This window comes from Borostomias antarcticus (assembly GCF_949987555.1).
Source record: "Borostomias antarcticus genome assembly, chromosome: 25".
In the NCBI taxonomy this organism is placed as follows: domain Eukaryota; kingdom Metazoa; phylum Chordata; class Actinopteri; order Stomiiformes; family Stomiidae; genus Borostomias; species Borostomias antarcticus.
This window is the reverse complement of record NC_140258.1, coordinates 785,598-812,589: the sequence shown is the minus strand read 5'-3', so window position 1 is coordinate 812,589 and position 26,992 is coordinate 785,598. Positions and strand designations below refer to the sequence as shown.

At 45.2% G+C, this 26,992-nt stretch overlaps 1 protein-coding gene across 1 annotated transcript in view; it reads right to left on the bottom strand.

Moving 5' to 3' along the window:
* Positions 1–26,992, bottom strand: part of LOC311325894 (protocadherin-15-like) — a gene marked incomplete at both ends in the record, with an annotated part of 380,555 nt that overhangs the window by 304,786 nt on the left and 48,777 nt on the right. Inside the window, 2 exons of the mRNA XM_084458712.1 lie at positions 4,967–5,122; positions 8,682–8,842. Of these exons, the coding sequence (XP_084314838.1) occupies positions 4,967–5,122; positions 8,682–8,842 (317 nt within the window). The remainder of the gene's footprint in view (positions 1–4,966; positions 5,123–8,681; positions 8,843–26,992) is intronic.

Here is a 26,992-nt window from a genome sequence, read left to right as displayed (position 1 = left end):
GGTGAGAAAAGCGCTGGCATGGAGGGCCCTGAATGGCATGAATAGTGTGTGGAACTCCAATCTCCGTTGACACATCAAACTGAGCTTCTTCCATGCGACCGTGGAGTCTGTCCTCCTATAGGGCTGTGAAACGTGGCCCCTGAAGCCCACCCTGCAGAAGTCTCTGGATGGGTGCTACACCAGAATGCTGCTTGTGGTGCTAAATGTCAACCAGAACAAGCATGTTACCAACAAGCATCTGTATGAGGGGCTACCAAAGCTGAGTGAGAAAGTGGCATCCAGGAGGATGAAACTTGCTGGCCACTGCCACAGACATCATGAACTCCCAGCCAGGAGGGGAGAGTTCTGCAGAACTGGCTGGATGTATGGACGACCGAGAGGATTGGAGACTTCGCTGTCAAGCTCGTCTGAGGACGACCTAATGAATGAGTTAAGGGGCATGCTATACCGGAGGGAAGTGGATGTGTGCCCTGCTGTGTTTTGGATGGGGGCGCAGTTAGGATTCTACACAGAGCAGTACCTAACTGAGAATCTGTTATGCAGCTGTGCTCTCTGTCTGGCCTGGCACTGACTCACAATCAGCACTTTTGTTTCCAATACAACCAACCAAAATAAATTGAATTTGTGAACAAAATCATATTATTATATCTGTCACAGGCATCAGAGGTAAGCTCTGGTGAGATGATCTCCATGATTTGCACACACATGCAGACATCTGTATCATGACGCAGACACATACAGTAAACCCCAGAATGCACTGCTGAAATGCTGGCTGGTGTGCAGGCATCCATGAATCACACATTCTGCCTTGGCTCCTGCTGCCTTGTCTCAGGGAGCTGCAGCCTAACATGCGTGGAATAGCTATTACTATGTTATTACTATGTTATTACTATGTTATTACTATGTTTGACAGGATAAGCATGCAGGAAGTGTACCGCAGGAAGAAGAGGGAGAACAGAGACTGACAGGAAGGGAAGAATAGGACCAGTGGCGTGCACAGACATTTTGGAGGGCAGGTGCTCAGTGAAAAATGAGGGCACCTTGAGATGAGATGTTGACGGGGGGGGGGGGGATGTGCTGACAGATAATTTGTATTTTGATTGTCGCGCGAGTTGTTGACGGGGTGGGGGGAGGGGGGGGTGCTGACAGAGATTTTTGATTGTCGCGCGAGTTGTTGGGGGTTTTTACCCTGTTCGATTCGTTCGATCCACCCGATCCACCCCTGGCTACGGGCCTGTAGTATGTAGGGGTTGCTCATTTCTCCGCGTGAGAACTGTAAAGTGTGGCGTGACGGCCGAGCTACACCAAGATACGCACGCGCAGTCCGTGAATATAATCCCGCGCGGGAATTGTCTGAGCTACACCAGTATGGGCCCATCCCCACTGGTCAACTGTCACTCGCGTCAATTTCCGCGTCCAATTCAAAACCAATGGAGAGCGTTTGCGTCGAATGATCTTCCGGTCGCGGGGAAAACGCACTGGCGGTGCGTCGCGGAGTCGCAAGCTAATTTGCATAAAATAGACATCCATCCTATTTTATGCTAATTTACGCGTAGCAGTGTCCAATCAGGAGAGGGTATTACACATTGATGTGGATTTTTGCTCTCCCCGCTGTATTGCATGTCCCTGCATTAGCATTGTGAAGTACCTGCCATCAAATCACAATTCTATCAAATATATCGTTTCGAAAAAAAACAATTATTTATCCAGGCATCTTAGTTTTAACAGTTTCATTATAGCGGAGCAGGTTATATTTGCTCGTATGTGGTATTTATTTTGTTCACAAGTTTGCGATCGTACAGCCAGGCTACAGAGCTCCAGGAACCCCTATGCCAAGCCGAGCTGCATCCCATTCTGGGCCGGCCCAAGCAGATGAGAACGCAGAGGGCACGCGGACACGCGTTAATTCCCGCTGACCTGCTGACGAGACGCGCGTGAAAAGGCTTGGTGTAGCTCGGCCGACACACTCAATACGTGAGACTTGGCAGCCCTGTAAGCTTAAGGTTACTACATAATACTCAATATTCAGCTTAAGTATACTGATAGCTTAAGCTTCACATGCTGTACCAACAACACATTCTACCAACATTGGTCGTGTGGTGGTCATCATTACGTTAAATCCATTAATTGATTATGACTAGCTAGCTTGTTAAGCAGGTGGGCAGTCGGCTAATTTATGCTCAGCTGTTTGGCGCTGTATGAGACTTACTTCACAACAGAGACAAATAAATGCAAGTTATAGTTTGGCAACTGAGTCTTAGGGGGCAAACAATACACTGGTTTGGTTTATGTGTTACCTGGCTGGTTAGCTGTCATCACTCGGGCTCTCTGGATGGGGAGAGGGCAGGGAGGAGGAGGTGTGTGTGTGTGTGCTGCTCATCTCTCTGGATGGGGAGAGGGCAGGGGGGAGGAGGAGGTGTGTGTGCTGCTCATCTCTCTGGATGGGGAGAGGGCAGGGGGGAGGAGGAGGTGTGTGTGCTGCTCATCTCTCTGGATGGGGAGAGGGCAGGGGGGAGGAGGTGTGTGTGTGCTGCTCATCTCTCTGGATGGGGAGAGGACAGGGAGGAGGAGGTGTGTGTGTGTGCTGCTCATCTCTCTGGATGGGGAGAGGGCAGGGAGGAGGAGGTGTGTGTGCTGCTCATCTCTCTGGATGGGGAGAGGGCAGGGGGGAGGAGGAGGTGTGTGTGCTGCTCATCTCTCTGGATGGGGAGAGGGCAGGGGGGAGGAGGTGTGTGTGTGCTGCTCATCTCTCTGGATGGGGAGAGGACAGGGAGGAGGAGGTGTGTGTGTGTGCTGCTCATCTCTCTGGATGGGGAGAGGGCAGGGGGGAGGTGTGTGTGTGTGCTGCTCATCTCTCTGGATGGGGAGAGGGCAGGGGGGAGGAGGAGGTGTGTGTGTGTGCTGCTCATCTCTCTGGATGGGGAGAGGGCAGGGAGGAGGTGTGTGTGTGTGCTGCTCATCTCTCTGGATGGGGAGAGGGCAGGGAGGAGGAGGGAGGGAGGGAGGAGGCAGGGAGGGAGGAGGGAGGGAGGAGGAGGTGTGTGTGTGCTGTGCTGCTCATCTCTCTGGATGGGGAGAGGGCAGGGGGGAGGAGGTGTGTGTGTGTGCTGCTCATCTCTCTGGATGGGGAGAGGGCAGGGGGGAGGAGGTGTGTGTGTGTGCTGCTCATCTCTCTGGATGGGGAGAGGGCAGGGAGGAGGTGTGTGTGCTGTGCTGCTCATCTCTCTGGATGGGGAGAGGGCAGGGAGGAGGTGTGTGTGTGTGCTGCTCATCTCTCTGGATGGGGAGAGGGCAGGGAGGAGGTGTGTGTGTGCTGCTCATCTCTCTGGATGGGGAGAGGGCAGGGGGGAGGAGGAGGTGTGTGTGTGTGCTGCTCATCTCTCTGGATGGGGACAGGGCAGGGAGGAGGTGTGTGTGTGTGCTGCTCATCTCTCTGGATGGGGAGAGGGCAGGGAGGAGGTGTGTGTGTGTGTGTGCTGCTCATCTCTCTGGATGGGGAGAGGAGGTGTGTGTGTGTGCTGCTCATCTCTCTGGATGGGGAGAGGGCAGGGGGGAGGAGGTGTGTGTGTGTGTGTGTGCTGCTCATCTCTCTGGATGGGGACAGGGCAGGGAGGAGGTGTGTGTGTGTGCTGCTCATCTCTCTGGATGGGGAGAGGGCAGGGAGGAGGTGTGTGTGTGTGTGTGCTGCTCATCTCTCTGGATGGGGAGAGGGCAGGGGGGAGGAGGTGTGTGTGTGTGCTGCTCATCTCTCTGGATGGGGAGAGGGCAGGGAGGAGGTGTGTGTGTGTGTGTTGCTCATCTCTCTGGATGGGGAAAGGACAGGGAGGAGGAGGTGTGTGTGTGTGCTGCTCATCTCTCTGGATGGGGAGAGGGCAGGGAGGAGGTGTGTGTGTGTGTGTGCTGCTCATCTCTCTGGATGGGGAGAGGGCAGGGGGGAGGAGGTGTGTGTGTGTGCTGCTCATCTCTCTGGATGGGGAGAGGGCAGGGGGGAGGTGTGTGTGTGTGTGTGCTGCTCATCTCTCTGGATGGGGAGAGGGCAGGGAGGAGGAGGTGTGTGTGTGCTGTGCTGCTCATCTCTCTGGATGGGGAGAGGGCAGGGGGGAGGAGGTGTGTGTGTGTGTGCTGCTCATCTCTCTGGATGGGGAGAGGGCAGGGGGGAGGTGTGTGTGTGTGTGTGCTGCTCATCTCTCTGGATGGGGAGAGGGCAGGGGAGGTGTGTGTGCTGTGTGCAGGGAGGAGGTGTGTGTGCTGTGTGCAGGGAGGAGGTGTGTGTGCTGTGTGCAGGGAGGAGGTGTGTGTGCTGTGTGCAGTGCTGCTGCAGCGCCTCCGTTTGTGTCCGCTTTTCGCTTTTACCGTTGACAAAGGAAGAGAGGGAGGGGCACGCGGGCACGCGGGCACGCGTGTGTGTGTGTGTGGGGGTGGGTCTTGCAAAATTACAACGCATTTTGGGGGATTATTATTACACGCTTTTAATCGACAATTGATCGATGTCACCATGGGCCACATACAGTAGGCTAGGCTTACACTGTAAAAAAAATGAATTAAAAAAGTAACTTTCAAAAGGGCACTTGCCTTGTCCAGAGGGCAAAGGGCAGGTGCTCTAGCACCACCACGTGTCTATCTGTGCACGTCCGTGAATAGAACTATAGAGCCATATTTCTGGATTGTATTTTTTATACACATTTGGGTCTTGTACTACTGTACTACTGTTTGTAGTATTCACACCTCGGAATTCATGCACGGTCTGCAGGTGCACCCTGGTTCACACTGACCAGCACTCTGAATGTGTTAGGATGAGATCATCTGAAATTGACCACTGGATAACAGGATGCCTGGCAAGCAGTCTAGCAGGAGCAGAGCTGACCTCTCTCTCATAGCTTCCATAAGACTGTCAAAACCCATTGGTGGACTGTGGTCTAAGCTCACATCCTGAGGAGCCCCCCCCCCCCCCCCCCCCCGTCCTCACCTCATTGATGGCTACATAGTAGCGTGGTTGCTGGAAACGAGGCGTGTTGTCATTGCGATCTCTCACCACGATGCGGACCTCATGCAGAATCACGGTGCCAACCAATTCATTGGTACACTGCACCTGCACCACGATGGTAGTGATGTAGCCAGGGGGCTGAAGAGAAAGAGAGAGAGAGAGAGAGAGAGAGAGAGAGAGAGAGGGGGAGGGAGGGAGAGAAAGAGAGAGGAGGGAGAAAGAGAAGAAGGGAGGGAAGGAGAGAGAGATGGCGAGAGAGGAAGGGAGGGAGAGAGAGAGAGGGAAAGGGAAAGAGAGAGAGAGAGAGAGAGGGGAGGGAGAAAGTGATTATGTGGATCCTTCTATTTTATGTATTTATTTTTTAATTCTTTTAATTTAATTTATTTTAAATCCGTTCTCATTGTGTTTACATGATTCATATTTGTATCCATCTCTTTATGTAAGGCACTATGTGCTACATTGATTTGTATGAATGGTGCTATACAAATACAATTACACTGAAAAAAAGAAATGAAATCGACAATGATGAAGCTCAACCAGACAATTATTGTTGTGTAGAAAAAAAACATCCCACTAATATAAGTAAAGCAACCAGGATAAAACAAGTTTATTTTCTCTTTTTTTCCTTCCGTCATAAGACATGCCAGTTACCTCCATTCCTCTCCTGGCATCCTAACATAATCATCTGTGTACTGTATGAACAGCCTCAAACACATCCAAACACACGGCAGAGCACCTGGACTACAGAGGAAATGAAACCTTGCCTTTCAGAGCAAAGAGACGAAGATAGTATGCCTGGTCAGGAATGCCTCTGTGTGATATCCGCCCCATCATCCTGGTAGCTAGGCCTATTCGCCCCATCATCCTGGTAGCTAGGCCTATTCGCCCCATCATCCTGGTAGCTAGGCCTATTCGCCCCATCATCCTGGTAGCTAGGCCTATTCGCCCCATCATCCTGGTAGCTAGGCCTATTCGCCCCAACACCCTGGTAGGTAGGCCTAGAAGGTGATTGTGGAGCAGCCTATCTCAAAAGCCAGCTGTTTTGATACAAGTGTTTACACATGTCCAAAGGATTTGAGCTGTAAAAGAAATCTAGCAGATCAGCGATGATGGGATACCTTTGTAGAGAACGGATTCCCTCGTATCTGATGGAACCTGTCATTTTGTAATCTCTACCAGGATGACTTGAATGGATTCTATCATCTCTCTCTCAGCCCTGTGGTCGCTCACAGGAACACAGCATGACGAATAATAGCCCTCATTATTGAAGTAGTTTGAGAAACCATGTTTAAACTAGACTGGTTAGTAGGACAGAACCAGGTTATCAACATAGCAGTGAACTGAAATGACATGAGATCTAACAGGTCGTGTCCACAAGCACAACTGATGTGACCTGATAATCTCAAACCAATTCAAAACCAATGGGGGGGCGCACAATCAGTTCTGGTGGAGATGTATTCGCTTGCGATGTGCGAAGTCTAGACGCTTCAAATGTGTATCCAAGGATGGATGTCTATTCTATGCAGATTCCAGGCGAATTTTGCAGGCATGTCCAATCGGGTGAGGGTTAGAGGCAAACAAACCTTGGCCAGGAAGTCAGGGCTTACAGTATTTAGATAAACTGACCACATTGAAAATCTACATCCTTACTTTCTCACCTGAAATGACATTAAAACGTAATAAAATGGCATATTAACAATCCTACAGAAACATCTGAGTCAACTGATAATGGCAACGGGTGACAGGAAGTGAAACGCCCACAAGCGAGTCAATCGCAGGGGGCACGCGAAAGACAAGATTGTCTAGTAAACACGCACTGAGACGTCTGCTAACTCCAGATAGATCTGGTCTAGTAAACACGCACTGAGACGTCTGCTAACTCCAGATAGATCTGGTCTAGTAAACACGCACTGTAACGTCTGCTAACTCCAGATAGATCTGGTCTAGTAAACATGCACTGAGACGTCTGCTAACTCCAGATAGATCTGGTCTAGTAAACACGCACTGAGACGTCTGCTAACTCCAGATAGATCTGGTCTAGTAAACATGCACTGAGACGTCTGCTAACTCCAGATAGATCTGGTCTAGTAAACACGCACTGTAACGTCTGCTAACTCCAGATAGATCTGGTCTAGTAAACATGCACTGAGACGTCTGCTAACTCCAGATAGATCTGGTCTAGTAAACACGCACTGAGACGTCTGCTAACTCCAGATAGATCTGGTCTAGTAAACATGCACTGAGACGTCTGCTAACTCCAGATAGATCTGGTCTAGTAAACATGCACTGAGACGTCTGCTAACTCCAGATAGATCTGGTCTAGTAAACATGCACTGAGACGTCTGCTAACTCCAGATAGATCTGGTCTAGTAAACATGCACTGTAACGTCTGCTAACTCCAGATAGATCTGGTCTAGTAAACACGCACTGTAACGTCTGCTAACTCCAGATAGATCTGGTCTAGTAAACATGCACTGTAACGTCTGCTAACTCAGATAGATCTGGTCTAGTAAACATGCACTGAGACGTCTGCTAACTCCAGATAGATCTGGTCTAGTAAACATGCACTGTAACGTCTGCTAACTCCAGATAGGTCTTGTCACCTGGACACATCAGTTCCAAAGCTTCCAATGCTAATCCAGCACAATAAAACCGTAATAGCCAATTAGCTCACAAGCTCACAACTAGCAGCTGCCATACAGTAACATAACGGTAGCTGTTGGTGGCTAAAGTTAGCTAACGTTACACTGGTGAATCCTGTAACATTAGCTATTTTGATGCAGTTAACATTACAGGAATCATTGTAACGTTAGTTTCAGTACCTTTTCAGGAACCCTGTGGCCTGGCTGCTACCATTACACCTTCATTGCGAGTTGAACTGCGGGACATGATGTGACGGTTCGTTTGGTCTAGGCGAGTGATAATGTCCCTGTCAGTCATAGCCTCAATTAGCTCATTCATTGCAAGTTGAAATGCGAGGACAGGACGCACCATGATGGGATACAAATCCAGGATTTGCCTCTTCACATACCAGTCTGTTTGCTAGCTCTAACTTGGGAGTTGGGAAATAAATAATCGCCCCAAAACAATACCAGTAGTACTGCATGCGTAATCAAACAATCCATGGTGTTGGATGCAAGCACACTCGACTGGACAGGCTGGCAGACCCTGCCAGTGAACTCTGGAAAAGTCAACAGCTGCTATTTTGAAACTGACCACATATTGGGAATCTACATGCTTACTTTCTCGCCTGAAAAAAATATAACAACAATTACTAGACGGCTTGCTCGTGTTTGTTGCTTTCTCTGACAGTGTTCATTGGGTCTAGGTGAGTGATAACGTCATAACGTTAGATTTGGGTGGAGGTACTACTGCCCTCTTGTGGTGCCAACAGAGAGATGCCAGTCAGCAACAAAGGACACTACTGAGCTACCGAGCTACCAAGCGAGTGACAATGCAACAACCCCTAGTACTGGGACTGCTGGCCTTCAGCATGATCCTGATTGGTTCTGTTCCTTTCTCTAGCACTGGGACTGGTGCTGGCACTTGCTCATTTTGAAGCCTTTATGGACAGTGACTGGTACGGACCGTTGCTTCACTCTGGACAAATGTGCTCATTGTGAGTCGCCTGAGATAAAAGTGTCTGCTAAATGTAAAAAATGTAAAAATGTGAAACTGCAAATATGAAATGACTCACGTCCCTATCCAGAGTCCTCCCAGTGCTGTTCAGGAACAGCCTCTGCTTGGCGGCGTCCAGGATCACCCAATGGTCATAGTTGTCCAGCAGGGTCAGGGAGATGGTTCTGTCCAGATCCTCGGCTCGTCCGTTGATCTGCATGTTCTCCACCAGAACCGTGCCTGCACACAGAGGAACCAGCATAACACAGTAATATGTATTTAAGGTGAAGCATACAGCTAATCCTCAGCCTGCATCTACTGGATGCCAGTAGTGCACATTCTATGAGATTACATGCACACAGACGGCCGCATACATCTCTCACATTCCTCATCATGGCCCTTGAGGGCCATCCTATCTGCTGCAGCATTTCATCCTCAGCTTTTCCTTTCTTGGCTTCTTAATCAGCAGAAGATTAGAATGTGACTCCGGTACAGTAGTCTCCTATGGCTCTGATCACAAGCCTCTGGAAGGACAGCAGGAATTGCTGGCTTAGCATTGGCTAGAGAAAGCACAACGCTGTCCTGTTTGGGCTTGTCAAAGCAATGGCGCATCTCTGTGCCCTGACCGTGAGCCGTACGCAGCGGAGATGGTTTGAAAGCCCTGCTCTTCTGATGGTCTAGCTTTGGCATGGCACTTCAAAGCCCAGATATCGCCCTTGGACCACGACAATGACTTGATCTAATGGCTCAAGCTTAGCAGGCAGGAGAGCGAGCCCAGACAGCACATCCGCAACATCAATCCTGCAGTTATATGATCCATAAAAACAATACTGTCTTCAAATCTACTAGCTAGCACTGTCCTCGAGGAATCATGTGAAGTTATTTGTTTGGTGCGGTGTCCTGTGGGAACAAGGTTAGTGGGCCCAGAGATAATATGCTGGTGTTACAATATGTTCTCACGACCTGCCTCTCTCATCTCCGGCGTAGGGGATTCAGCTATCAAAGCTAAGAGGATGGTGGCATCTTAATGACTATTTTAAATGCCCCCTATAACATCCTGAATTTAATGCTTTAATAAAACTGGGTTTATTCTTATTGCAGAATCATACAGACTCTTAATTCTCAATGAGCTTCTATGATGCTGAGTGGAGTTACTGTATTTCCACTCCCTCATGTGTGGCTCTGTGTGTCTAGGATGCATTCATCCTCTTGCAATCAAGAGGACAGCATTCACTTATGCAGCCCCAAAATCCTGGAATGAAATTCAGTCCAAGTTAAAGTTGGAAGCTCTTCCTCCCCTTACGGAATTTAAATGACTGATTTAATTTCTTTATGATACATGCTGTAACTGTTTTTAACTAAGTGCACTGTACATTGTTTTGTTGTTCTATTGTGTTGTACACTCAGCAGCTCTGCAAATGAGGTGGCCTCACCTCAGAGCCCACCTGAGTATAAATAAAGGTTTCAATCAATCTATCAATCATCTCTGTCATCTCATTTGGACTACTGTAATTCTCCTTTCACCTGCCTAAGCAAGGCATCCTTGGGCCGTCTACAAATGGTCCAAAATGCTGCTGCAAGGCTACTGACTAGGTCCAGAACGTCCTGTCACATTACTCCCATCCTAACCTCATTTTAATAACTCCTCATCAGTTTTTGGATCCAGTTTAAGGTTCTGGTCATCTCTTTTAGAGCTCTGCATGGTCTGGCACTTGCATACATCTGTGACCTGCTCCATCCCTACATCACTATCAGGTCTTTCAGGTTGTCTGACCAGGGCCTGTTGGCTGTCCCCTGCTCAAGGCTAAAAACTAAAGGTGTCTGAGTCTTCAAAGCTGTGTCTCCTAGGCTGTGGAACACCCTTCCACTGAACCTACTTTCTGTGGCCTCTGTTGACTCTTTTAAAACTCAGCTAAAGACTCATCTGTTCAGACTAGCCTTTGTCTAGCCTCCTGTGTTTTTTTATGTTTCTTTGTTTTATGTGTCTTTGTGCTTTTTGCCATTGTTTTGATTTATTGATGTTTTTGTGAAGCACTTTGTGACCCCTGTCTGTGAAACATGCTATATAGTCACTCACTCACTCACTCACTCACTCACTCACTCACTCACTCACTCACTCACTCACTCACTCACTCACTCACTCACTCACTCACTCACTCACTCACACTCACTCACTCACTCACTCACTCACTCACTCACTCACTGACTGTCTGGCTTTCAATGAAATTGGATCTTTGAGAAACCAAATGTTAAGTCAAGGATAGTCGCTATTGCAGATTTTTAATCTGAAAAACAGCCTTTTCATAAATAGTTCTGCTTCAAGAACTTGAATGACATGGCTGGTGATATTACAAGCGGAGGGAGAACAGGGCTCCTCACTTATGGGGGTTAATGACACCTCACTTCTGTTCTTCCATTGTGACACCCACCCACCCACCCTCCGCTTTCACTTCCAGAGATATGTATAGTATGTGTTGGCAGTCTCAGGGGTGGGAATCTCTTGGCACCTCACAATTCGATTCCGATTCAGAGAGCAACGATGCAATTATAAAACTTTTTTTTTTAATTTATTTAAAAAAAGAGTATCAATGCATCTTGATGCATCACCATTTTGTATTGGTGTCTCATGTTTGTTGTGTTCCCAAAGTGCAGTCTCAGTATGCTGTACTGTGAAATGTATCACAATCGGTTGTGTTTATATGAGCACTGCTCCAGCCTCGTTCTCAGCCGTCCCCCTAAGCAGGAGAGAAAAGGAGGCTGGAGCAATACTAAACACAACAGGTTGTGATACATTTTACAGTACAGCATATTGAGACTGGTAAGATTACACAAGCTTACTGCTTTTCTTTAGTATTTCAACACATATTAACATGCCCTGGCGACTTCCATTGTAAAGAAATTTGAGTCGGACAGAAATCTAACTCTAGCTCTATATTAGAGCAATCAATGACATTATGGCCTCTATGTTTCAGATTGATGTTAGACATATCAGAGATAGGGCTGAATGCATGGAGCCAGAGTAGAGACACGTTCTTCCTGTTTCTACTGCCACTGATCAGCCTCTCTTTAGAACTCTTGGTGTGTGTTTATATTTCTACACATCATAATATTGTAATGTACAAAACAAAATGAAAGACTTCTTAAGCACAACTCCTAATCTGTGTGTCTGCATGGGAGACGTGAGAAGGCCTTGACTATGACGGCCTACCGACCTGCAAGAGGAGGAGAGGCAGCGAGCCGGTCTGTGTGACTGAGCCAGACTGACGGAGCGGTAGAGAAAGAGCCCATCGCTCCAATCAGCTGTGTTTAGGTAAAGCGTTTAGTTATCACGGTGGATGCAGTGGTCTGCTGTGGTCTTGAGGCAGTGCAATATTGCGGTACCCGCGAATGTACATTCACTTGCAATGGGTGCCGGTGGGATTTCTTTCTCATGCTCAGCCATCTTCACTCCAAAACCCAAACGGAAACACGACGCACATGTTTGTTTTACATCTGTTACATAATTTACAATTCACTTATTTTTTTATGTTTCACCATCAAGATGCAAGGAGTTCACGTTTACAGAGTGGGCCTTTAAAAAAAAAGTCTGATTATGAGTTTTCCGCATTGTGCAATGCATCGTTCAAGAGAGAATCGCGATGCATCTAAGAATCAAATTTTCCCCCATCCCTAGTCTCACTCTAACGCTCTCACACCAACCTCACAATGGATAGGAAGCTATTCATGCCTTCGTCCTGATGACTACCCACTGTCCAATCTTGTCTCAGAGTCAGTGTTGTAGCTCCACTTAAGGCCTTTTCTACAGACCCACCCAGATGGAGCAGGAGAGATGAGCTGCCTTCATCCCAGATATCCAAACACCTCAAACATGTCTCTCTCTCAGTTGTTCAGTCAGACTGTAGATGCACACTTCCCCGATATAGCAAACAACAGCCAGCTGTTTGTTCTGGAGAGACCACTGGAGAGACCACTGTTTCAGTGGGTTCATGATGCATTTTATTGTTGAGGCCTCCACGACTCACTAGTCCATGTCTAGACTTTCAACATGTTCAATATGAGTGACCAATACAGCCACAAGATGCTTTGTTTTGTTTGTGAGATTTGAGCAAAAGGTTCAAGAAGCATGAAAAAGTTCCATGTCAATAAAGCATTTAATTAGTTCCATATTGAAACAGGCCCACGGGCCGGCGTGTGTGTAGTTTGATAGCAGGCGTGTGTGTAGTTTGATAGCAGGCGTGTGTGTAGTTTGATAGCAGGTGTGTGTGTAGTTTGATAGCAGGCGTGTGTGTAGTTTGATAGCAGGCCCACGGGCAGGCGTGTGTGTAGTTTGATAGCAGGCGTGTGTGTAGTTTGATAGCAGGTGTGTGTGTAGTTTGATAGCAGGCGTGTGTGTAGTTTGATAGCAGGTGTGTGTGTAGTTTGATAGCAGGCGTGTGTGTAGTTTGATAGCAGGTGTGTGTGTAGTTTGATAGCAGGCGTGTGTGTAGTTTGATAGCAGGCGTGTGTGTAGTTTGATAGCAGGCGTGTGTGTAGTTTGATAGCAGGCCCACGGGCAGGTGTGTGTGTAGTTTGATAGCAGGCCCACGGGCAGGTGTGTGTGTAGTTTGATAGCAGGTGTGTGTGTAGTTTGATAGCAGGTGTGTGTGTAGTTTGATAGCAGGCGTGTGTGTAGTTTGATAGCAGGTGTGTGTGTAGTTTGATAGCAGGCCCACGGGCAGGTGTGTGTGTAGTTTGATAGCAGGTGTGTGTGTAGTTTGATAGCAGGCGTGTGTGTAGTTTGATAGCAGGCCCACGGGCAGGTGTGTGTGTAGTTTGATAGCAGGTGTGTGTGTAGTTTGATAGCAGGCGTGTGTGTAGTTTGATAGCAGGTGTGTGTGTAGTTTGATAACAGGCCCACGGGCAGGTGTGTGTGTAGTTTGATAGCAGGCGTGTGTGTAGTTTGATAGCAGGCGTGTGTGTAGTTTGATAGCAGGCCCACGGGCAGGTGTGTGTGTAGTTTGATAGCAGGTGTGTGTGTAGTTTGATAGCAGGCCCACGGGCAGGCGTGTGTGTAGTTTGATAGCAGGCGTGTGTGTAGTTTGATAGCAGGCGTGTGTGTAGTTTGATAGCAGGCGTGTGTGTAGTTTGATCCTGGTAAACTACAGTACAATCGACATGGCATGTACCACGAACTGAGAAAAATCGAATGAATGGATAATGATGTCAGTGCATTCTGGGACAGCATTCGGAAGGAAAGCAGTCCTCTGTGGCCAGACAGAGATACTCCAGACAGAGATACTCCAGACAGAGATACTCCAGACAGAGATACTCCAGACAGAGATACTCCAGACAGAGATACTCCAGACAGAGATACTCCAGACAGAGATACTCCAGGCTGCAGTGAGGGATGACAGTACACTGTCCAACCAGGGTGGGGGGTGGACAGTATGAACACACACACCCATAGATCAAACAACATATGAACTGTCAGGGTGTAGATGTGTGTGGGTGTGTGTGTGTGTGTGTGTGTGAGTGTGTGTGGGAGTGTGTGTGTGTGTGTGTGTGGGGGGGGGGGGGGGGGTGTTCAAAAATGTTCATCTTGCATCTTCACTGGTCTCATGATTCGATTACAATTAGCCTGTCAATGATTGGATTAGATACAATATCACAATGCATAATGATGTTGCATCCTCAATTTTCTTTATTAGGCTTCTGCACATGGCTTGTCCATCAATGGCTCTCACTTGTCACTGGCTAGCAATGGATATGCAGCGTAACGAGAACCCCTGCCAGGCCAAAAATAAAAATGAATGTTTAAATGCCCAGAGTAGTGGACCTTAAGATCACTAACATTTTAAGCCTAAGTCAATTGGGTTTAACATAGCGAAAATTAGCATTGCGGCAATAGTGGATCTGATGGAGTGGGAGACAGATTAAATAAACATATTTTTTTTAGTTCATTATGAGACTGTGGTGGGACATACTGTAATAAGACATGCTGTAGCTACATACATACTGTAACCACAGTCTTCTAACCGTACTATTTAGCTGGCTACTACCCCTTGCTAACAACCAGGAAGTTATTTTGAACTTTAGAACTTTAGGCAGAAAATCCACAAGCGACGTACTGTAGGCTATAATGGATTATGGACTGTCATGGATTATGGACTGTCACTGCATTGATACAGAATCATCAAGATTATTCCTTTATTTGTCACATGTAATGTACGGTGTACAGTCACAGTGAAATGTTGCTGCCGGCTCCAAGATTATGTTTGATACAGATACATTCTAATACTCTACTCCAAATTACAAATGTACAAGTTAAAAATTATGAAAATTACAAAGTTTACAAATGAACACTAATCCACATCCACATCACAATGCATCTTATTAAATTCTCCCACACAACTTCCCTGTGTAGAGAACGGAGGTTCTCTACAATGGATCCCTGTAGCAGCTCACATCCAGTTTAAAACTCAGGTGCTAGCCTACAGGGCAATGAAAGGAACAGCTCCATTCTACCTCCAGGCCATGGTCAAATCCTACACACCCTCCTGACCGCTACGCTCTACTACCTCGAGGCAACTGGTTGCTCCGTCACTCCGAGGCCCCTGCGGTCGAACGACCCAGTCATGGCTCTTCTCTGTCCTGGCCGTGCAGTGGTGGAATGAACTGCCCACTGACGTCGTTGGACAGCAGAGTCGCTGCCCATCTTTTGCCACAGGCTCAAAACTCACCTGTTCTAGAAGTCCTACCATGATCCTCCTACTTAAGCACCTATTGTATTTCTATTTTGATACTCTTGCACTTTGCCTTATACACTAGATTATGTGAAAGAAGATCTACACTTGTGAGTTCTGGTGAGTAGTAGTACACTGACGTCCTACGTTAACACATGCACATGACCTGAATGTACTGTATAGCACGCACAGCACTGACACATTACGCCACACACACATATACACATACAGTACACACACTCACATACACATTATACTCACTGTATATATACTGACTAGGGCTCAAAAAGCGATTTACATTAATAACAGAACATTTATAGGCTACAATTTATTTACGGGCAATAATCAAATAATCCTGACCCAGCACCTTATCGAAAGATGAAAGTTAACACCTCAGCGAGGGGTAACAGTGTTCACAGTACAATATTACAGTCAAGGGTTATTTTATTAGGCTGTTATATTCATGAAAAAAATAAAAATAATAAAAATAAACATGTAAATTTGAATATCGTTCGAACTCTACTAAATTAATTTGAATATATTTGAACTCAATTTCATGGCACTTTTGACAGCCCTAATAGTGACTGCATTAACTTTTGTATATTGTTATTTTTCTTAGCTTATCCCTTTTTGAACTAGCATGTTGTAGCCAGTCTTTACACGGTCCTGTCTTTGCACTGTTACCTCGTCCCTGCACCCTGTCCAATGCTGTCTCAATGTTATGCACCACAACCGAAAGCTAATTCCTAGTACGTTGAAAAACTGCATGGCACTAAACAAATTCTGAAACAGCAAACTCAAATGGCATATTGTGAATGCTCTACATTCTCTCTCTTTAGCTCATAGTCCTGACAACAGAAGAGAATGGCAACATACAACAACAATATAACATTATGGTTAAATGGATGTAAATAAACAACAGACATTTCCATGTCTATCAAACATCAATCAATATGTTGATTGTGATGGGGAAAATAATAAAGGCATGGCATCTCTCCTAACTCCAATACCCATTTTTACCCATACTTTTGGATACAGTAAACATGGAATCCCATCTGACTTAATGCATATTAAACCATATATATATATATATATATATATATATATATATATATATATATGTTACGGTCAATGTGAGAAAACGGGGAATGTGAGCTTTTCCCGGTTATTGCGCACATTCCCCGGCCTCGAGGGGAATGTAGGAGAAACATGTGCGTTTCTCACATCTCCCGGGTAATGTGCACATTCCCCGACCTTGCGGGAGATGTGAGAAATTGGTTAGTATTTCTCACATCTCCCGTACGGTCGGAGAATTTGCACATTAACCGGGAAATGCTTACAATTCCCGACCTTGCGGTAAATCTAGGAAAGCGCAACCGTATGCAAAACTTCTGCGCAGCCGGGTGGTGGGAGAGGGCTTATGTGACGCCTCGGAGGGTGTGCACCATAAGAGGCACCTGTGAGAGATTTTTCGTCTGTCTTTCAACTAGCTAACGTGTAGGGTTCCTTTGGAGGTTCCCACCTTCCTGTTGTTGCAATGTTCCTTTTGCGTTTGTTAACTTGATCACCAGTGTAGGCCTATCCTCCTAATACTACTTACACTGTGTGCAGCATAGGCTATATTACTGTTCAAGGTCCCCACAGACTGTTATTAACTGTAGGGGAGGACCGGGACGAATGAAACACTTTTTGGTTTGATCAGATTAACACAGAAATTAATAAAGATGGAGATTACATTTTTTGATGACAAACAACTTGTACATGTCATTTACTAACCTATAAGTTGTAAGTTTCGTTCTGTGGTGTAACAGTTCAATTCAAGACGGCCGAGAACAGAAGATGTGCATTGGTTCTCTTGTCCCTGCCGTGCGGGGCGAGTGAAACAGATGAGTGGGACGAGTGAAACAGTGAGATTGTTTTGCTTGTGTTGCGTAGCCTCGCGGCTTGTAGGCTAATTATCTTAACTTTCAACACATGTATAATAAGACCCAATTTAATGTTTCCATTAATGCAATTGATGCTATGTATTCGAAAACCATGGGCAAAATGTCAAGCACCTCTCGTTCTAAGCGCACGAGCCCTCTCCCAGCACCCGGCTGCGCAGAGGTTTTGCATACGGTTGGACTTTGCTAGATTTACCGCAAGGTCGGGAATTGTAAGCATTTCCCGGTTAATGTGCACAATCTCCAACCGTACGGGAGATGTGAGAAATACTAACCAATTTCTCACATCTCCCGCAAGGTCGGGAAATGTGCACATTACCCGGGAGATGTGAGAAACGCACATGTTTGTGCGCAATAACCGGGAAAAGCTCACATTCCCCGTTTTCTCACATTGACCGTAACATATATATATATATATATATACGGTGGCCACTGTAACAGTTAACTCAAATGGCATATTATGAATGCTCTACAAGTTACATTGTCATTGTGGTGTTACGTGAAAATACTGTATAAAACAAATACACACACACATCACCAACGTGACTACAGTACTGTATTTACACACACACACTCTCACACACACACCAGCTGTGAAGGGACTCACCCACTGCCAGCTAGCAGTATGTGCTAAATGACCTTGGCCAGCAGCTGAGTGGGGAGGTTAACACGGACGCTATGTTAGCCCTCCAAACGCCCTAATAACCTCTAATTGCATGTGATATAATCTGATCTACAGAAACATCTGTCTGTCTCTGCTCTACAGCCAGAGTAAACTACAGCTTCATCTGGAATGGAGGGAAGGGGTTATATTTAGTAGAAGAGTGAGAATCATCTGGAATGGAGGGAAGGGGTTATATTTAGTAGAGCAGTGAGAATCATCTGGAATGGAGGGAAGGGGTTATATTTAGTAGAGCAGTGAGAATCATCTGGAATGGAGGGAAGGGGTTATATTTAGTAGAAGAGTGAGAATCATCTGGAATGGAGGGAAGGGGTTATATTTAGTAGAAGAGTGAGAATCATATGCCGCAAAAGTCGAGTTGAGTGCCCTCAAAGTTCGAGGTACCACTTTGACACGCAATGATGAGACAGTGAGTCGACACATTCATCATAATAGTAATTGTGACCACTACTGGAGGTTTGGTCCTGATGTAGGGCAAGGTCATTTTTCAGTTTTTTACAGATTATTAAAGCGTACAAGTATGTAAGCTTTAAATTACAATTCAAGTGATTTTCAACAATGCTTTGTTTACACAAAGTCGGCACTTTCATCATTACATAGAATCGACACTTTCATGGAAAAATAAAATAAAAATAGTCAAGCAAGTGTGGGAATATGCATGCAAATAAATGATGTGCGCAAGACCAATGACTGTGAGAAGTGCTGGAATTATCTGCAGTTATGGGGATGATTGCATAATTCAAGCGACAAAGCAGCTGCCACAGGTAGTATATTAGGCCATGTATTGCATGTCATCACATATTATAATGTGTAATCTAAGGTATTGCCTATTGCATGTATTATTTGGTGTAATACTCTAGCCTATAGTCTACTGACAGATGACTACATTGTCATCTATAATACGACTATAGATACAGTGGGGAGAACAAGTATTTGATAACCTGTGTTTCCCACTTACAAAGAATGTAGAGGTCAGTTATTTTTATCATAGGTGCACTTCAACTGTGAGAGACGGAATCCAAAACAAAAATCCAGAAAATCACATTGTTTGATTTTTAAGTAATTAATTTGCATTTTATTGCATGAAATAAGTATTTGATACATCAGAAAAACAGAACTTAATATTTGGTAAAGAAGCTTTTGCAATTACAGAGATAAGACGTTTCCTGTAGTTCTTGACCAGGTTTGTGTGTGTGTGTGTGTGTGTGTGTGTGTGTGTGTGTGTGTGTACACACTGCAGCAGGGGTTTAGGCCCCTCCTCCATACAGATCTTCTCCAGATCCTTCCGGTTTCGGGGCTGTCGCTGGGCAACACAGACTTTCAGCTCCCTCCAAAGATTTTCTATTGGGTTCAGGTCTGCAGACTGGCTAGGCCACTCCAGGACCTTGAGATGCTGCTTATGGAGCCACACCTTAGTTGCCCTGGCTGTGTGTTTCGGGTCGTTGTTGTCATAGAATTTAGAATTTACAACTGGCCTCAAGACCTTTCAGATCTCAGCTTTTGTTCTTAAAATCTATTGATCCAGTCCCCTGCCTTTTGCTATTCCAAACACCTTAACCTTTGTCCTCTCTCTCCTTTTGTAATTTGCCACCTCCCTCAACCTAATTCATGACAGGATGACCTCCAGGAGGTCCACACACCTAGAAATCTATCTACTCCAGAATAACCATCCTTTGTCCCTTTGTCTCCAAGAAATTACCGCCTTTTCTCATGTCACGTGTCTGTATTCTCGACCACGCCTGCCATTTCATATGACGTACAATGGGTTAGCCAATCACATCCTCAAAGCGCCATACCTGTGTTTTGCTTGAGAATAAAGGCCGCGCTGACCAGGTGAGGCGGCACTTCTTTGGATGAACCACTCATGTGAGTTGTCCGGAAGTCCTTGCGCTCGTATGTTTTCTCAATAAACCAGACTTAACCTGTTTGAGTGAATCTTGGTAAATCCTTTTTGACTAGATCAGTTTAAAATCCATTACATTGTCATGCTGGAAGACCCAGCCACGACCCATCTTCAATTCTCTTATTGAGGGAAGGAGGTTGTTGGCCAAGATCTCGCGATAAATGGTCCCAACCAACCTCCCCTAAATACGGTGCAGTCGTCCTGTCCCCTTTGCAGAAAAGCATCCCCAAAGAATGATGTTTCCACCTCCATTCTTCACAGTTGGGATGGTGTTCTTGTTCTTGGGGTTGTACTCATCCTTCTTCTTCCTCCAAACACAGCAAGTTTATACCAAAAAGCTCTATTTTGGTCTCATCAGACCACATGGCCTTCTCCCATTCCTCCTCTGGATCATCCAGATGGTCATTAGCAAACCTCAGACGGGCCTGGACATGCGCTGTCTTGAGCAGGGGGACCTTGCGTGCGCTGCAGGATTTTAATCCATGACGGCGTAGTGTGTTACTAATGGTTTTCTTTGAGACTGTGGTCCCAGCTCTCTTCAGGTCATTGACCAGGTCCTGCTGTGTAGTTCTGGGCTGATCCCTCACCTTTCTCATGATCATTGATGCCCCACGAGGTGAGATCTTGCATGGAGCCCCAGACCGAGGGAGATTGACCGTCAACTTGAACTTCTTCCATTTTCTAATAATTGCGCCAACAGCTGTTGCCTTCTCACCAAGCTGCTTGCCTATTGTCCTGTAGCCCATCCCAGCCTTGTGCAGGTCTACAATGTTGTCCCTGATGTCCTTAGACAGCTCTTTGGTCTTGCCCATTGTGGAGAGGTTGGAGTCTGATTGATTGTGTGGACAGGTGTCTTTTATACAGGTAACGAGTTCAAACAGGTGCAGTTAATACAGGTAATGAATGGAGAATAGGAGGTTTTCTTAAAGAAAAACTAACAGGTCTGTCCGAGCCGGAATTGTTACTGGTTGGTAGGTGATCAAATACTTTTTTCATGCAATAAAATGCAAATTAATTATTTAAAAATCATACAACTAAACATTTCTGGATTTTTGTTTTAGATTCCGTCTCTCACAGTTGAAGTGTACCTATGATAAAAATAACAGACCTCTACATCCTTTGTAAGTGGGAAAACCTGCTAAATCGGCAGTGTATCAAATACTTGTTCTCCCCACTGTATGTATGTTGGTCTGTGTGCATTTCCCTGTGGCCAAGTAGCATTGTCAGAATCTCAGCTTTTTTCCTGTTTGTTGGTGAGTGACTGTATCCATCTGACATGCGTCTATAAAAAAAAAAATCTTTTCGCACAAAATCTTTGCTCAGCAAAGATGGGAAATACCGGTAGGCTACTATCAAATTGTTTAGGGCAGGGGTAATCAAGTAAAGTTCTAAGAGGTCCAGTTTGACAAAATTGCCTCAAGCCAGGGTCCAGTGGTGATGCATGCGTTTTTATGCCCTCAACACATTTGTCTCCCTGCAGATTCCTATCAAATTATTGTATTTGCTGTATGTTACTGTGCAATATGCATGTGAAGTTAAATATTGTTCACTTCAGTTGTATGGTCCCCAACATAGGCTACTTTAGAATCAAAAAAGTAGGCTACATTTCAACAATAGGCTATTTCAACCTGTTTATTGACACTTCAAATTTAGGAGGGATTTCACATTTAGGAGGGATTATGAATAAAAAGTACTGTAGGCTACTATAAACTTGAGTAAAATGAGGTATACATTTAAAAGCAAAGTAGCTTTTGAAAAATGTGCATCTGAAATTAAAGTGCTTAAATTTAGAAAAATAAAACAAAAAATCTAGCTTGAGTTTCCCTTTTGTGTTCACAATCTCAACACATTTTAAGAATTTAACTGCTTTAACACCATTTTTCTGTCTACCTGAGGCATCCCACCCTCCCACGTTCCCTCTTTGTTTGTTGTTATGTTTCTGCAGCTTCTGTTTCATGCAGTGTGTAACTCCAACTAGCAAGGAATCACTCTGATTACAGTAACGTTAACAATAGCTAGGCTGTCACATCATAGACTGGGTGATGTCAGGCAATGAACATGCAGATTCGATTGGCTAGCGATGCGTGAGATATTAAACAAATGCCGTAAAATACTACAAAGGCTCAAACTAGTTGCTTATGCTCCGTCAAAAGGGAGAAATTCTCATTGATTTATCGGGTTAAGGCGACATCGGATTGGACGGCTTCTGGGTCTGGATCCGGACCGTGGTCCGCCTGTTGGTGATATACAGTAGGGTTTAGGGTATATAAACCAGCATGAATATTGTAGTATACATATTAGACTATCTAATAGGCCTATCATAACCTATCAATTATGAATAATTCATTTGATCTGGCTCCGAGAGACTCGAGACTAGGCTGAAAAAGGTTATTTCAATCTTAATTTGCACTAGTGTGAAAACTATTTTAACAGCTCAGTCCTGCATGTAAAAAATAAATCATGTACAGTAGGCTTGACCGTAATCATTGGGATATGTTTTACCATCTTTAACAATAAGTTAAGTCTACACATAGCCTATTGGTAGGCAAGGCAGGCAATATATCCAAAAGGCTGAACAATAGGCTATGAGGGGTAAGTTTACCCCGTTCGCCTTATCTATAGGTCCTGAAGCGACCATGGTAGGCTATTTTACTCTTGGATGAGTCGGTGAAACTCTCTGTGTTCCACTCTACTCTCCAAAACTAGGATAAACCCAAATTCTTTCATCAGAGGACAAGATCAATATCACATGGATGTTGAATCCATAATTTTTACTTCAAAAATGAGTTGGCACACACAGGCTATTCTCATTTAGGCTACATGGCCTATTTTTGCATATGTGGCCTGCTGTGATTATGATTCACAGGGTGAATTCGCCTCATACACGCACACCTTACTTGCAAAGTTTTACTATGAACAAGAATGAAAAGTTAAATAACTTCAGGTCTATATGATAAAATATCCTGCCTGCGTTAGAGAGAAGTAAACATGAGTTTCAGTGTTGCAATGTCATATCTGGTAGTAGACAACAGACATTTCCTTTCGCCTGCAATTTGTTTCACGTTTGGTTTAATGTCGTGTTTGAAGGGGTTTCCACTTGGGTTACAGTGCACGTGCCCTGGTTGCACTAGCGGTAGGAGACTCTCGAAAATCACAACCCAGTAGAAAAACCCACAACGTGGAAAATAATCTCAATATTAAATCCAAATATCCAAAGTGCAAGGTTTACATTCATGATCATGAAGCACTTGAGTCAAGTCCCGATGCATCACCTTCATTTTCTCTTTTATTTGATATTAACTGGATCTTGCCCACACAGTCAACTTTGAGACAGACGCCACACCACCCCCTCTGGTAAGCCTCTAGCTTGCTTCCTCGCAGTCAGCAATTCAATGTATTCAGGCCACTAATGCCATCTGAAGACTTATAAAACCCGCCAGATGTACATTTTCTGAAAGCTGATGTACAGAGTCCAGATCATGACCTCAATATTCACCCACACGCCAACCCTCAGCCTGCCAGCTCTGATTGTAGCATGTTTTAGTCCCAGTAAACACATTCAAAACCATTACAATGCTAGTGTGTCTGACTGAATACTGGATGCTATTTATAGGACTAAGGATTCTGAAGCTAAACCTGCTGAGCTAGTGAAATCATTCTGATTAGCTAGGAGTCGTAAAGCCCAGTCACACTCGGTCAGTCATGCAGGCAGACCTAAGAGGGGCCCTCTAAGCAAGCCCCTTAAATCCTGCTGCAGACAAACATCATCTGAAAGACAATGGTCTTAAAGGACAATGCTCATTTTTGACAACCAGGGGCCTCATTTATAAACGTTGCGTAAGTACAAAAGCGTGCGTCAGATGCTGAGCAACTTTCTACGCAACTTTCGGTATTTATAAAAAACGAGCTGAGCGATAAGTTGGCAGAAGGTGTGCGTAACTCTACGCACACTTCGACCCTCCTGTAACTACGATAAGCACGTTTCTGGAGAAAGGGGAAAACGCGACTCCGAAGGCAGAGAGATGAAACTCGGGAAAGTCTGTGACACAGATGACATATTGAATAATAAATACATCGGTCACTGCAAGAAACCCTCCAATGTGTCACACAGTTTAAACGGAATCAATCGCCACCGTAGTCTAATCACGAAATAATGTCGGCATTGCTTTGGATGTGTCTGTGAATTGACCCATTTGTGTCATAATATAATGTTATGTTGTAGGCCTATTCATTTATAGGCTATCCCGTGAAGCATCATGGGCAGTAGCCTATGAATAAAAGCCCCATTACGTTGATAACACAACACGACACGAGCCTATAGGCTTATCATAGTAATGATTCCGTATGTCGATAGCCTACAACTATAATAAGGCCTATACCGCACCAAACAAATGTTGCATTCGGCGTTGACGTATAATTATTCAGTTAATCATTTATTTAGTTTATTTGTTAAATTATTCGTATGTTTAATTATCCACCTATTCATTCGTCAATGTATTTATGTATTTATAGCCTATATTTGATTAGGCTTTTATGTAAACCCGAATGACCACTGAGGCAAGCCGCAATTACAATGATGTTGAGCGGTGAATGGAAATGTCCTACTTGAGGCAACTGTAGGCTACATTAGGCTATATTGTACATCATCATATATCCTCATATTGTCTTATCATTGTCATGTAGCAGGCATGCGAGGAATGTGGGCCTAAAAACGCATGTCATCCCAATGCTCACATGCCGCTTTGGTAGAATTAGCTGTGCGCAAAACAGCGCATGGAGGTGATGCGTCTCCAAGTTGTAAGAACACAAGGGAGCAAGTTAGATTATTAATTTGCCGAATCGTCATGTGTGTAGCTATAATTACGCTTTATAGAATCACATGAAATTCATCCATGGACCCAAGAGACAAGAGAGACATGGACCCACAAGACCTCGATACAGGCACTGATATAGCTGGATTATAGTAGGCCATGACGCACGGGGCCTTGGATATGCCGGGACTTGGCACAGATGTTCTAATATGTGCTTGGTTATCCCGCAACATCCATTAGAACACGCAGCTTCTATAGGCCTACAGAATGTTTTGAGAAAGTATGTGAAATGCATGATATCCCGGAAAATACACAAATTGGCTGCTGCAAAGAACCCTCAGATCTGTACAGTTAAATTGGGGATACTTGCCTTAAGTAGTCACTATAGGCCTACATGTTTGCATTGTTATGGATGTCATTGTAAATTGACCCGTTTATACGTTGATAAGTTAGGCATTTTATTCATGGGCCACCCTGTGAAGCATTAGATTACGTGCAATATAGATCCAAACCCCATTACCCATGCAACAACACTATAGGCTTATAATGATTATCAGTTTGGATATAAGCAGCCACCTAATAAGGCCTACCGCACTAAACGAATGCCAACATAGCCTGCATGATAGATAATTCATTATAATCTAAATGGGACCACTCAGGCCTAACAGGTGCTCTTATCAGTTGTGCACATGTGAAATCATCGTTCTGAAAAGATCCTTTTGCGGCGTCTCTAACCTCGTTGACCAATACCTCCACCTCGCATCGGTAAAATGTCTCTTTCTCTTTCTGCCTTTTGCACTTGGCTCCATTGTCGTTGCATATGTATTAGGGGCGTATCACTGACCATTTATAGGCAATTGTGGGCGTTAATTGGGGTGTGATCAGAACGCGCGTTCACGTGCGCCAAGTTAAGTGTTGATTGTGATTTATAAAGGGCAGCTGGCGTAGGCGTGCCTGAGTGAACATGGGTTGTGATACGCAGCGTTTTATAAATCAGAGATTTTTTGTGCATATATTTTAGTACTCACTTAGCTAAGCTAACTTAGTTACGTGGATTCTACGCAAGTTTTATAAATGAGGCCCCTGGACCTTATTTACGACATATTATAAGACGTTTGACTCACCGAGATCACTTTGGTGTAGTTCGGAGGCCTGTAGAAGAAATGTAAAATCCAGCGCGAGCCAGTATATCCATGTAATGGCGGTGGTGGGGCACCGAGAATGCAGTTTCTAAAAATCTATTTTCTGCCGCGAAACGGTTGTTTTCATCAATCTGTCTTGATGAATCGCTAGTTGTGCTTACATAGAGCGTAGGCCTGTTGTGGTTGTTCACGTCTATGGTTCACATGCCTCTGTAATATGATCTTTAGAAACGTCTTTCAAAACGAAATAGCTTCCCCATCGTTGCTCCAGCACGCTGTGCGCATGCGTGCTGGAGCAAGTGGGGAAGCTATTTCGTGTCTAAAGATGTTTCTAAAGATCATATTACAGAGGCATGTGAAAAACCACAACAGGCCTACGCTAAAGAAACCCCAGTTTTTCTCTCTCTCTCTCTGTCTCTCTCCCTCCCTCTCTCTCTCCCTCTCTCTCTCTCTTTCTCTCCCCCCCTCTCTCTCTCTCTCTGGGTATTTTGTGAATAGTTTATAGACCTACAGTAACGCTAGCAGCCTACAGTAGCACAAACTCTGCCCGCCGATGAGTAGTAGCAAGCCTTATGATCACTCCACTCATTCCCATGGTCTAACACCAGGATTTCATACAACGTTTAGAAAATGATGTTGGGTTCAGTGAGGTCCAATTACGAGATGAATGTGACCTCTCATTTGAGACTAATATGAGGATTATGGCCATGAGTCATTGCTGTGATGTGTTGGAAATTAATTTGTTGTGTGGGAAAGACCCATTTCATCATCACTGAGAATGCAAATGACTACTTTAGCTAATGAACAAGCTGACAACTGTTAGATTACAAACATTCCATATATTCTACTGTGTGAGCAAACAGAAAGTAACAGACATCTCCTAGAAAGTTTGATGAAACGTGTAATAGACACATTCAAATAAGTTTATCTCTGTTCAAGGCATTGTCATAGGGAATCTTCCTTTGGTCCATACTGCCCTGTGTGATATACAGAAGAGCTGTCTCCTGTTTGACCTGACGCCCCCTCCTCTAGACCTTAGACCTGTATGGCAGGAGACCCCCCCAGGGGACCCCTCGTCCCAGCCCTCTCCAGGGGACCCCTCCTCCCAGCCCTCTCCAGGGGACCCCTCCTCCCAGACCCCCCCAGGGGACCCCTCGTCCCAGCTCTCTCCAGGGGACCCCTCCTCC